Here is a 12,568-nt window from a genome sequence, read left to right as displayed (position 1 = left end):
ATCTGCAAACGCATCTCGTAACGCAACGCCGTAGCTGATCGTATAGTGCGTTCAACGTTGCAGTCTCGGGTCTGATTCAAGGAGACGTCAAGGAGGCACGGAAGGGAGCAAGAGGAGAATGAAAGACTCGTCCTCCTCTTATCTTATCTCTATTCTCTTAAGTACAAACATTAATTAACGACTGCTACACCGGACGCCATTGCTGCTCTCATCGCAACACACCTGTGCAGCCGCTATAGGAAGATTCTTATAGGTTACACACGTGCGTCCACCCTAGTCATATGCATATTTTTGTCTTCAATTTATTGCTGCGACTATGAGCACGGTGCATATCTATCATTATGCTGCCATCCTCTCATCCCCCCTCTTGAACAGGGTGAGTCCATCGTTAAAAGCAGGAAGTAAAAGGTGATTCCCAACCTGATACGAAGTGACTCTTCCGCATCCAACGCCATCGCTTCATGACGCGAGTATATTGAACCCAATAATGGTGGTACAATTACCATTTTTACTGAGTCCAAATTTTGACTTTCAATTTTGTAATGTCTCTCCCAGTAAACATTCGGTCATTTCAACTAAATTCATGAAATTGTACTTTTTGCTGTGAAATAATATTTATCAGGTCATCCGTCAACTTGGAACCCAATTACGACAACCGAGTCATTGTATCGGGCACTTATCTGTACCCGTTCTTCCTTGGAAGTCACTTGCCTTGAATTGCTCGTGATAAAAGATCTGAACCGAGTTTCATGTATTCTAAAATCTGCACAAGTTCACCTTTTTCCTCAAGGTCTACTCATAGATAACTTGGTCTTTCGACGAAAAGACAGTCGTGACAAGAAATTATTGCTCGTCACATCTTTTCGGGCGATTCGACTGAACCGATTTTACAATCCTCATTCTCTCCTTCTCCTCTCTCTCCATCCTACAGCACGATATAGCTGTAGGTATAGTTTAGACACTACACAGTTTGATAGTTGCTGTAGAGGTGTGCGTATAACAGTGGTGATCGAGCAAGGTTGCGTAAGTTTGCTTAACCTCGCGCCCTCGCCTCGGAGAATCAATTATTGGATCCATATATCAATCTGATGGTCGAGCACGATTGTGCTACGCGGTATCCCGCTGTTTTACGTCGATCCCTCGCCCCCTTTACTCCGCCCGTTCGTCTCAGCTTCGGCTTTTGGTCTGCCAGCCAGCACCGTGTAGTAGAACTCCTTTGCCATATCCTGCACAACGAAGTTACGACGCTACGCCGTTTAAACGCTACCATTTCATATCCATTCTCTGTATGACTGCGTGCATGTGACTTGTGAAGAAAATTTTAATGCCAATGGCAGACTTTTGATGATCAGAAAGGGGGAAGGAGAGGAATGTCTATATTGGACAAACCGTAAAGTCTGTTCATTATACGCCTGTAAATAGAGAGTTTATCGGTAATGCACCTTACATGCAGATATGGTTTAGTATGACTAGACATCCGTGCAGAGCGTAGACTTTGCCTTCGAACGACTCAATGCTCCTGGTGACTTTTTTCTTATCTTCTTTTTTTTGTTTCTTTCCAGGGAACCGACGAAGATGACAGGGCATCCGTCGCTTCGGTAAGTTTATTCCTACTATTATAACTATTATATTTAATCACTATCGACGCATAGAATCCAATGACAATAGTAAAAGGTGCAATTTGTCTCGTATGTCAAATCGATTGACAAGATGTACTTTTTTCGGGTTACAAAAAGATCTTCAATGGAGTAGAATGATTAGATTGATTTCCTTCATATTTCTTTCTTACTATTCAAGATATATTGCATACAAAATTTTAATAAATGACAAACAATGGAAATAGTCGACATTTGAATAAATTATCACTTTTTCTGGATGTAACCTCACTGGAGTCGTATAATTTCAAATCAATTCCAACCACTTTTCGCCTGCCGAGCGGAAAAACCAACCTTCACAAGAACTCGTACAATACCAAGTAGTAATTGGAGAATATGAGATGGAACGAATGATTCCGCGTTTAATTCTTCAAAATATACATTCGAGTTTGTTTCAACGTAGGTACTTATTACGTTTAATAATAGGCGTATTTTGTTGTTGGTCGGTAGCGCAACGTTCCTGTGAACGAAACGCGTTCCACATACATATATATGTACTAATTAGAATTGAATACACGTAGCACGAATGAAACGAAATTTTCATTCCTATACACAGAGATACCATAAACACATGGGAATTGGATCGAATTGAATTGAAACGAGCTAGCAAATATCGCCAGGAGTGTGTTCAATTAATTTTTCTTAATTGGTCCGTGGTTAAAATGCGTTATTGGGCCACGTATGATGAGTGGATATTTGTGACAAGCATGAATTAACGCAAAATTTATTCGACGTACAGCAATTGGATGGAAAGTCCAGGGAATGGCTCGTACGTGCTGCTCAAGGCGATTACCAGGCACTCGCCAAACTTGCTGCCGAAGAACCACGTCTCGCCAGGCTCAGGGTGAGTCGATTAACCTTTTAATAACTGTCCTGAAAACAGTTATGATTTATCGATCATATTGTAGACCCAATGAAGAAAAACTCGTTGCCAATTGTGTCGCAAAAAATTTACTGCTAATTCCGATACAGCAATGATCTTCCCAAGATCACCATCGATGGTATTCGTAATAGCTTTCCACATTTTTTACGCTTTCCGAAAACCTCTCACTATGCTGAAAATCAAACCAGGCATAAACAGGCTCGCTACTTTTTTATACGGATCGAAATTAGCTGCGAATCATCAAAACTCGGAAAAATTTGAATCGTTGGTCGAGAAATCGAAAAAATAATTATGTACCAAGAAAATAAAGTCTCCCACAAATACGGGAGAAAAGTGCAACTCTTTTCCAGATGAGAGAAAACAAAGTTTAGAGGGAATAATATGCCACTTTCGTCCCGTTGAGTTGAGAGTAAAATAACAAATTTTCAAATTGTTTCATTATTTATTAGAAAACTTCCAACTTTCGAACTATTCGAACCATATTTTGTAACGACCAGTGGTAGGCGGAGGTGAATTATATACCTTATAGGTGTGTCGGAAATGCGACGGCATTCTCTCGGATTCGTGTAGTTGGGGGTTAGAATTGAGTGAGTTGGTGGTTGGCGTCGGTGGCGACGGGCTGACGGGGTTGTCCGGTCATCCTATCCGCTCGCCCGGATGGATCCGTTCGAATATCGCACTCCTATAGCCGCGTAAAACAGGGTATGGAGCAGCTACCGCGGGTCCGGATATAGACTAGGTTCTGTACACTGCAGGGCCAGGGCGGGTTCGTACACCGGGTAAATTCATTCCAACGTACAAGCCACCCCTTCCACCTCTCTCGGCTTTACTCGACTGCACAAGGCCTCCAGGGATAAATTGGCCGAGCCCAAACGTGTTTTCTGGATTACATGCAACGATAAGCATATATCTGCGTCGGTGCCATTTTTATTACACAATCCCCGATATATGTATGTACATATGTATGTATCAGGGTGGCTAGGCTCTTGGAAAACCTGGAAAACCTGGAAATATCAGGGGAGTTAAAAGGGGTTATGGAAAACCCGGGAATTGTTAGGGAATTCTTATTTTTGTCATGGAAAAAACTGAAAATAATATCACTTTTCTGTTGTACAACGAAAAAAATAACTGGCTTAAACTGAATTTTTTGTCTATAACATTTTTTTCCAAATCGACTTTAATTTGAACCGAATACAGAGTAATAAGCTGAACGATTTAGGTTTTAGCAACTTACTAGAACTGGGAAAATGTCAGGGAAAACTGGGTATTGGATTCCGCAAAGCCTGGAAATATCATGGAATTTTTTTTTATCAAAAATTTGTGGCCTGCCTGATGTACGAGTATGTATGTATATATGTATATGTATACATACTTTAACGCTCGAAAACGTGACTTTTTTTAATTTTATTTCCATCCCGTGAAAAGCCTTGCAGCACTTTTTACCCTTTTATTATAATCCGTGGATAGCATGAAAGGCACTCGACGCTTCACTCGGACAATTTTTATGCTTTTTTTTGATATTGGGGTTGAATGTTTTATATGCTCGTTGAATTGTTACTGATTCGGAAAAGAAAATGATAATTTTTCAGATTACAGAGTTAAATAGTGGTTCGGTCCTTTTTTTTCTTCAGATTTTTTAAGTCGATTGGTTTTCAAATGAACGTTCTTTGTTCTGAATCGATGTGTCTCAATCAATTCGATCCAAACTTTCAATTCGCTTGTTTAGAGTTATCAAAAAATCTTCGATAGTTGTGGGACAATTAAAAAATGAATGAACGACAATGTTTTGATAATTGTGCATTCACTTAAATACTTTTTTCTTCTACTCGTAGACCTTAAAGCAGTAGAATTATAATTCTGTAAACTTTTTCCGCCGGTCTGAGGCTAAAATTGGATAACTTTCATCTAGGCAAGCAATTAGCTTAACATTTTTAGATTTTTAAACTGATAAATTCTAAAAAAACCACAGAGATCAGGCATAGCACGAAGGCTTATTTCTCACGTTAGGTACACGGACACACTGAAATTTCGGGGTGTTTCAACGCTGCTACCGTAGCAGTAGCAGGATTGCTGAATATTATTTATTCACACTCGCAGACCTCGATATACACGCGTGGGAGTAAAGGTCCCAGATCAACAGCGGTGCTAATTTAATTAGCGTGACGAAGTTATCGGCGAAAATGTTTTTATAAATATATATATAATCATGGCGATCCAACAATTCATTCCTCCGTCAACGATTGATCGATGAAGAATAAAGAAATACCCGGGATCCAGGATTTTCGATCGTTGGACGAATTCCTTCGCTTATTCATATTCGAAATTGGAAAACGATTTTCTTTATCCAATTTTTACACGATTTTGCAAAATCGTATTTGAACAGTATTAATTTTGTATAATGATAATTTTTTTTCTCGCTTTACGGGCACGGCGAGTCGCCATTGGCTCGTTGTTGAATCTAGAATAAGCTGGTTAATTGTAAGATGAGTTTCGAGAAGGGAAAAATAATCCGAGTGATGATGTATCGAGGTTTCGAAATGCCCGCGAGAATATTATAAGCGTGTGTTTTATCTGGTCGCATCGCTGTGCTACCTTCGAGGTTTTAATAACGCGCGAGGCAATCAGGAGAGTTTCTCCACGTCTCCCTATCCCCGATAAATAATAACCATTTGTATCGGATTCTAATTACTTCGTCTAAACAAACAAATAAACAATACGAAAAGAGAAGGAGAGTGATAAAGCGAGAGGATAAGACTTCACTGACGCGGGAGGAAGAGTTAAATATAAAAGAGTCTCGTTTTTGAAACGAGCCAACGGCTGATTTAAGGAGTGCTGGACCGCCCACCATGGCTATCGATCTATAAGCTTTATTTCAACAAACCAACTACCGAACCAAATAACAAGACGACTTAACGCCGCCGTTCCTATATGGATATAATACCGAACACTGCGGTACAGCCGCGTTTCATCGATTTTCTTATTTATCACCCATAGGCTTAAAAGTCACGAGCCTTAATCGTCGGTTCCGATATGCTTGAGATAACGATAACAACACATAACGTGTATTCTTTCAATTATTCGTTACTGTGATGAAAAAAAAAAATCATTTTATTCGATCTTTATTTTGTTAAAAATAACACAGACTAAAGAAAAATTAACAGTACAGTTTATCGATTTCGAACTTTATTATAATAAAGATAAAACCTTCGTTGCACTGTCGATAACATTTATCGTCAATTCAGAAATAAAATTTATTTGAAAAATAAAAAAAAATAAAAAATGTGAACCTTGTGTTTCGTGCATAGTTAGTCAAAGTTGCCAAGTACTCGCAGCCCTTAAAACCCTTCGTTACATCCACCCGCGTTAGCCTCGAGGATAGAAGTTATAAAAATAATCGAAGAATAAGAAGGTAATTACCAAATTGAATGAATTGATCTCCGTGACGCAGGATTGCCCGGCTACTTAAGTCGGATCGATAACTTCCGAGGGCATGAATCAAAGGACGAGGTTAATTTGTCGAAAGGACGATGCGGCTCGTCGAAGATCCCTGCCGCGGGCGCCGCAAACGTTCGCCTTCCGTAATTCCACACGATCATATACGAAACGATGATCGAGAAACTTAGCGGCAGCGAAGAAAAGCAAGAAAAGATAATTACAAGCATAAATCAGGGTGTTAATATTCGGGGGCGTTCGCTCCTGCGCGCAACTCCGATACCCCGGATCTGGTGGATGGAATATAATAGGAACGAGCCTCCGTAGATCATCTCTCTCTCTGGGCCGATGGTCCGCCTCCTTGTTAGCGAGGTTTACTTAGTCCTTCGTCGCTCCTACGATAGGCGTTACGCCCGCTAATGGCCCCCCGGTAACGAACTACCGAATACTCCCCCCTAACGAATCGACTAAATACGCTCTTTCTATTCATCTTCACCTGTCAACCCCCGGGGCGCTAGACGGTGATTCTGCCGTATTCGGCAGTATCGTAAGCTGCCGGCTTGGAAAGATATTTGTGATGGAAAAAACGACGGGAAGTGATTGAAGTTCCGAATTTTGAAAGTTTCGGAAGCGCTTAATTCCGAATTATTTGCTGGAGAAAGTTGAAGTGAAGAAATCAAACTTTGAAGAAACGACAGAGTTTAGAATGGTCGGAAAGCCGATGGTTTGTAATTCCGAAAGTTAAGATTTTGAAAATTCAAGTTACGATGGAGAAAAATTATGAGAAATTAAGTTTCGATTGAGTAAAATTCCGAAAGTTGAAATATACTCACACAATGTAGTTTACTCCACGAGTGGGTGTAAAAAATCAGAAAAATCGAAAATCAAAATTATCAGGATTTTGAAAATAAAAATATCCAAAATTCGAAAGAAAGAAAGATCAAAGAGATGAAATTTAACCAAGCCAGAAATAATTCACAGTAGTGAAAATCTTTGATCATTTCAAATTTCAATGTATCTTCAAAACTTGATTTTCTTACTTCAAATATCGCCACCAAAAAATTCCGAATTTTGTACTTTCGGAACTTCTAAAATTCGAAATTTCAACCCCGTCCCAAAAACGAACATGCCAATAAACACCCCAAAAATTACGAGCCGATTATATTCATTCGTAGCCTCGTTCCGAAAAATCAAAATCACGCAAAGTTTCAAAATCTCGAACCTCTACAGTGCCCTTAAAAAAAAGGCGCGATAAAGGAATTCCCGGAAAACGAAAAAGAAAACCTGGTTCTAAAAATTTTGGAAAGTCAAATTGCATCCGTAGGCGTGTAGGACTGTTGCGCACCCGAGAGGGCGAGTTAACGAAACAGGATCGGCAAGAGGGGAAGATTAGTCGCGTCCTTGGGCCCAGAAACGAGACATTTCGGTCAAGAATAGATTTTACGAGTCGCATAGAGAACGAGGCTGTAGCGGCGGGCAAAGAGAGGCGCCAGAGAGGCGTCATCTCGCCCCGGGATCAGCTCGCAAGGGTGCCTGTTGCGAGAAAATCTAAAATTTCACTCTCCGCCCCCCGTTTCCCGGTTCCCCTCGAAAACCCCACGCGCCAGGGGTGGCAGGGCTGACCCTTTCCGCCCTGGGGTAAAAAACAAAAGACTTTGTCGAGACGTGTCGTTTTGCCAGAATTTATCCCCGAACCTCTTCTTCGCCCCCTCTGTCCCCTTTTTCATTGCACTTCACCTCTACTTGAGATGCTTTGTCCCAGGCTTTCGCACAATTTTCGCTTCTAGACGCCAATTAGCCGGGATAAACTCGCGTAATAATGAGTTACACCGCATCCGCGTAACCAGCGTAGCTCGAAACTGTGATTCTTTCTCGACATCCGGTGACCGTATCTCTTCTTCGCGCCTTTTCCCGTGCTTTAGAAAGAATTAACTAACCCTCGACATTTGTTTTGAATCTTATGTATTCATTCATTCGTTCATTTATTTTCAGTATGAAATTTATTAGTATAAAAGTACAGTAAATTCCAACAAAGTTAAACGTTGATTACCTGTTTGTTGTACTGTACTATAAATTAAAACTGTAGTTAGTAAAATGTACAAATAAATGGGAAATAATGGGAGTGCAATAAATTTATGAGTTACCAGAAATATATACAATTCAGTGCACGATATTTAATTCGTTGATTATCTATAGGATTATAGTTGCTTGTTATGTATTTAATAACAATATCCATTTCTTTAATTTAGTTTTAACATGGGTTTTATTATCAATGATTCTAAGATCGATAGGTAAACTATTGAATAAGAAAATTGCCTTAAAATAACTATTCTGACTGCTCAGTCTTAAATTTTCCTTGCAGTCTGAATGCTCTTATTCTTGGTAATACTGTTAGAATTTGATAATTTTTCTTTTAATTTATGATCACGAAATTTCAAAGATTTAAAGCCAAAAAATTTCTTCAGGTTTAAGGAAATCTCAAGATAAACACCTCTCCAAACTATGATCTCATAGTTTATTATTCTACGGAAAAATGCATAGTATGGCATTCCGAGAGTATAAAACATAAACAAATATAAAAATTGAAGAAAAAAAAAAAAAAAAATTACCGGCACTCCTTAACAGTGAGATACAGCATTGAAACTATAAGGATCTTCTTTTTGCAAGGTTATCTTAAGATTTTTCAACGGCCAGTCTAATATATTACAACATTAGCCTGGCCGTCGTGCTAAGCAGTTGCTGTCAAATGGTAAAGGAACCGGGCGGTTTTATAAGTGCTTTTAAATTATTACCTTCCTGATTTTGTCACGTGTGTATAGCTGACTATTGTGCCTTTGGGACAGGCTAACGAGCCACTGTTATATATTTATTAAGTGGCCTGACGTTCGTCCGTTCGCGTGTCACACGGCCGAGTTTGTATAACAGGTAGATGGCCGCATATTAAGCTACTCCCTGTACGCCTTCTGTGTTATAATACACCGTATACCTACCCATGCCGCTAAAGTTTTTGGTATTTAAACGAAGATTAAGGAGACACGCCGCGGTCGTTCGCTTCATCCGCTGGCTGAATTATCGCCAAGCTGTATCATCGTCCCTTGCTCAACACACCGGCTAGAAATCCTCCTTCCCCGCTCCTTTGGTAGGAGATCCTCGTGTGCGTGAAGGTAGGTACAACGCACTGCACACACGTAACAGAGGCTTTACGAAATAAGTGAATCAAGAGGGCATAAAGATTAGACAGAAAACAGGGCCTTCGGGCCCCGGCGCGGTGCAATCAGCCCCGATCTCTCGTTATGTAAATCATCATCGCTGCGATGATAATTTACCGACAATGAGTACAAAACACCTAGTGATATAGAGCCACCCTTATCTCTTCTCTCGCTTCTTCGATCAGCGGGTCAACCGGTGTTGCGGATTCAATTGCGATTCTTGCTTCCTTGAGAATTCAAAACGAAATAAAAACAAAAAAAATCATGTAAAAAATATACCCACCAAAGAAAGAAAAAGAAACACCGAATGACTGACACAGTTTCTATTTTTCGTTTTTTTTCCCCCCTCAATTTCTTCCAAGTCTTCTTTCACAACTGGGAAATACGGGTCTGCCAGTAAGCGCAATGCCGGCGTTGTTGGTACATTTAGGCGGGTAGTTGTGCTACACACGCTCACGGATCGCTGCGGTGAATTATAAGAGGGAAAAACCTCGCGGATCGCGTGTCGATCTACGCCTAGATATATTTTTACCTTTACAGGTGTATCACGTTTGCGTTGAAAACAAAGCCATTGTTTGTTGTGTTCTTCGTTACGCGCCCTCCCGGTTCATGGTTATGTCCATTTTTCTCTCTTTCTCTGTTTATGACTCTCTTTTTTCAACACGGCTCCGTTCTGCTCGATGTTTCGGACGTGAAACTCATGACGACATACGAGCGTCGACCTAGATATCCGTCTTAGAATATTCTCGGGGGTGTCTGGACACCCGGTTGTGTTTCCTGGACGAATCGCCGAATTGTGACATAAAAATGTATTGCCCCAAGTCAGGCGAAGTTCAAAGGGATCCTCTGGTCATGACGATGACTCATGAAACCGATGGACCCTCGGAATTTTCTCGGTGTAGGCTTTTGAAGATTTTAAAGGTAATTCCAGACGACGCTTGGCTATTCCCTATTCACGCCTGATCTCGGGGCGCGAGTATCTGATCGGGGTGGTTAAGCAGCTCGTCCATCGAGTGAGTATGCACCTGGAAGGAAGCGAGTGGTACGACGTCAAAGACGGAAGGGTTTTTGAATAACCATATATTTTATTACCCTGCAGTCAATCCCTTCCGTTGAATAACGACAAGACAATAAGGAAAAGGAACTGGGAATAAGAATAAGTATTAAGATAATAAGCTGCACGTGGAGAGACGGGCGTGAGTTGTTGTGACGTCACGAGAGACTATATGCCGTCCTCCAGCTATGCAGGTACAACGAGGCACGTTCACGTGTATATCATAGTCGAATATGGCGTGTAACAAGGAAATGCCCACGTGCTTAGGTACAACTCTACAAGTTTCGGTGGAGGCCGCCGTCTGTCTGCAGGGTGGCGGAGGAACTTTTGTGGGTATATAACTATATACGTACAAGTGGGTTGATGAATTTAAAAATCCTCATTAATATTTCAATGTCAACGGGGAGCAATTTTGTCATTTATATCCGCCGGTGTATAAAGCGGTTAGAAGTACCAGCGAGCGGGGCTTTAAGGAGGGGAGGACGGGCATCAAGACTGTGTCTGCGGACTGGGTGAACCGGTCGAATTTTTTAGGGTAATTACGCGGTGCCGGGTGCGTGGCCTGCGACGAAAAGGCAGTTGATCGTATATCATATAAACCGGGAGGCGGTGTGGTATCATGTCACGCCGGCTCAGATAAGGACGCAGATAAGGATCCAGGTTTCATTTTTAATGCGAGTCACAGAGTCATTACCGCGCTATTGTCATCGTGGGCACTGAGCGCCGTGCCGTCTCAATGTCCTGCACCTTTCGTTGCCACTGGGTCCTCCTCTGCACCCTGGACTACTGCGCAACTACGGCCTAGACGAGTCTCAAACGACTACTGCTAATGCTTTCACTGAGTGCTCACTTCCAACCGTACTTCTCTCACTTATACTTGATTTTCCTCGATTTCCCTCGGACATTCCTTTCTTCCTTTCTTTCTTCCTTCCTTCCTTCGATCTGTCGACGTACGTCACACGTCCAATTTGAAGCTTTTAAGGTCTTCGTACAACGTGGGAACCGAAAATCGACTCGTGGTTGATGGAACTTTATTGTCTGATGAGTTAAGGCATCGTCGTTTTTAAAAAGGGATGTAATGGGATACTGTATGTACACTGGGAAGAAAACAGGATTAAAATTGTATCAGCGTCTAATGAAAAATTTGAATTTCTGACTCCGCAGACAGTAGGAATAACGTTCATCCGGACAATCCTCTCTCAACAAGACGTCCAAATTGAATGTATGCCAATTACCAGCTAAAATCTGATTATCGGTTGTTTATGCTTGACTAAAATCACAGTCCGTCGTCGTGATCACAAGTGGTTAGGATCTACGCGACGCTGTAGGTACCCAAGCGACCGGAAGTCCGTCCAAAGGATCAGGTCCAAATTGTGAAACTCATAAAAATTCAGGCTAAACCGTTGCCAGCCGTTCGACCTGTCCGCTCGTTAGTGGCGAGGACTGTAGATCAGGTTGGTGATGGTGATCGAGAAAATATCAGTCCCTGCAGTTACGAGACCATTTTTTCTTGAGGATAATGAGCCTGGATGCTTTTCATCCTCCGTGCCTTTTTGTTTTTCGACAAACTTATACGAACAGTGTAATAATTACTGCGCGATAACGTTACTTCACTCGTCATTCATTTGATCGGTTTATCTCGATCGATCACTTTCCCAGATCATCGAGGAAACGCATTAGATTTCGCACCCTGTGACCGTCGCGGGAATGCGGAAGTGAAGTTTTTTGCTGCATTCCTATGGAGCTCGGTGGAAAGGCTCAGCGTGGGAATCGTGTCGCGGTTTCGTATAAGCTGAACGATAGTTGCAAACGAGATCGCAACGCGGTTGCAGATCGTAGTTTCAACCGATTTCGCTCAATTCTTGTGGCACCTATCTTCTTGCCTTCCTCCCGACTCCTCTCTCCCCCCGCTCTCCCTTCTCGCTCGCTTCTCTTCCCGTCTCTCACACTCGCTCCTCCGCAATCAGATACAGGAAAACAAGATGGCCGCGAGCTGGGAGAAGCTCACTTGGTGCCCACGCGCTGTTGGATGTTGTAGAATTCTTCAAGGATACTGTCAAAATTCAAACTCATCTTTCTTTGATCATATTCTCTATGTAAAGTATGTGCATCAGTTTTGGTCGCCATTTGTTACGTGTAATCTGAGCTCATGAGGATAAATTGTAAACGGATGCTTTCAACTTCGTAAAGAATAATTTTCAAGGAATAAAGTATACCAAAAATTCGCTCATAGTCGGCTGTTAGTCATAAAATCGACTAATTGTAAAGATTAGAGAAGTCGAATTATCAGATAAATTTTTTTTAAAGAAGGTGGTGACACGACTGCTATAGTGAA

At 41.4% G+C, this 12,568-nt stretch overlaps 1 protein-coding gene across 4 annotated transcripts in view; it reads left to right on the top strand.

Annotated features, from left to right (window-relative positions):
• LOC124404390 (ankyrin repeat domain-containing protein SOWAHB) overlaps positions 1-12,568 on the top strand; it is a 122,843-nt gene that overhangs the window by 27,617 nt on the left and 82,658 nt on the right. For all 4 annotated transcript variants that reach the window (XR_006929003.1, XM_046878480.1, XM_046878479.1 and 1 more), the window contains 2 exons: positions 1,563-1,598; positions 2,395-2,499. Coding sequence is in view for 3 of the 4 variants with exons in the window: in XM_046878480.1 (XP_046734436.1) it covers positions 1,563-1,598; positions 2,395-2,499 (141 nt within the window). In the remaining variant the exon portion in view is untranslated. The remainder of the gene's footprint in view (positions 1-1,562; positions 1,599-2,394; positions 2,500-12,568) is intronic.

Source organism: Diprion similis, chromosome 3, assembly GCF_021155765.1.
Source record: "Diprion similis isolate iyDipSimi1 chromosome 3, iyDipSimi1.1, whole genome shotgun sequence".
Taxonomy (NCBI): Eukaryota; Metazoa; Arthropoda; class Insecta; order Hymenoptera; family Diprionidae; genus Diprion; species Diprion similis.
Note: the sequence above shows the minus strand (reverse complement) of the source record. Positions and strands in the feature narration are given on the sequence as shown.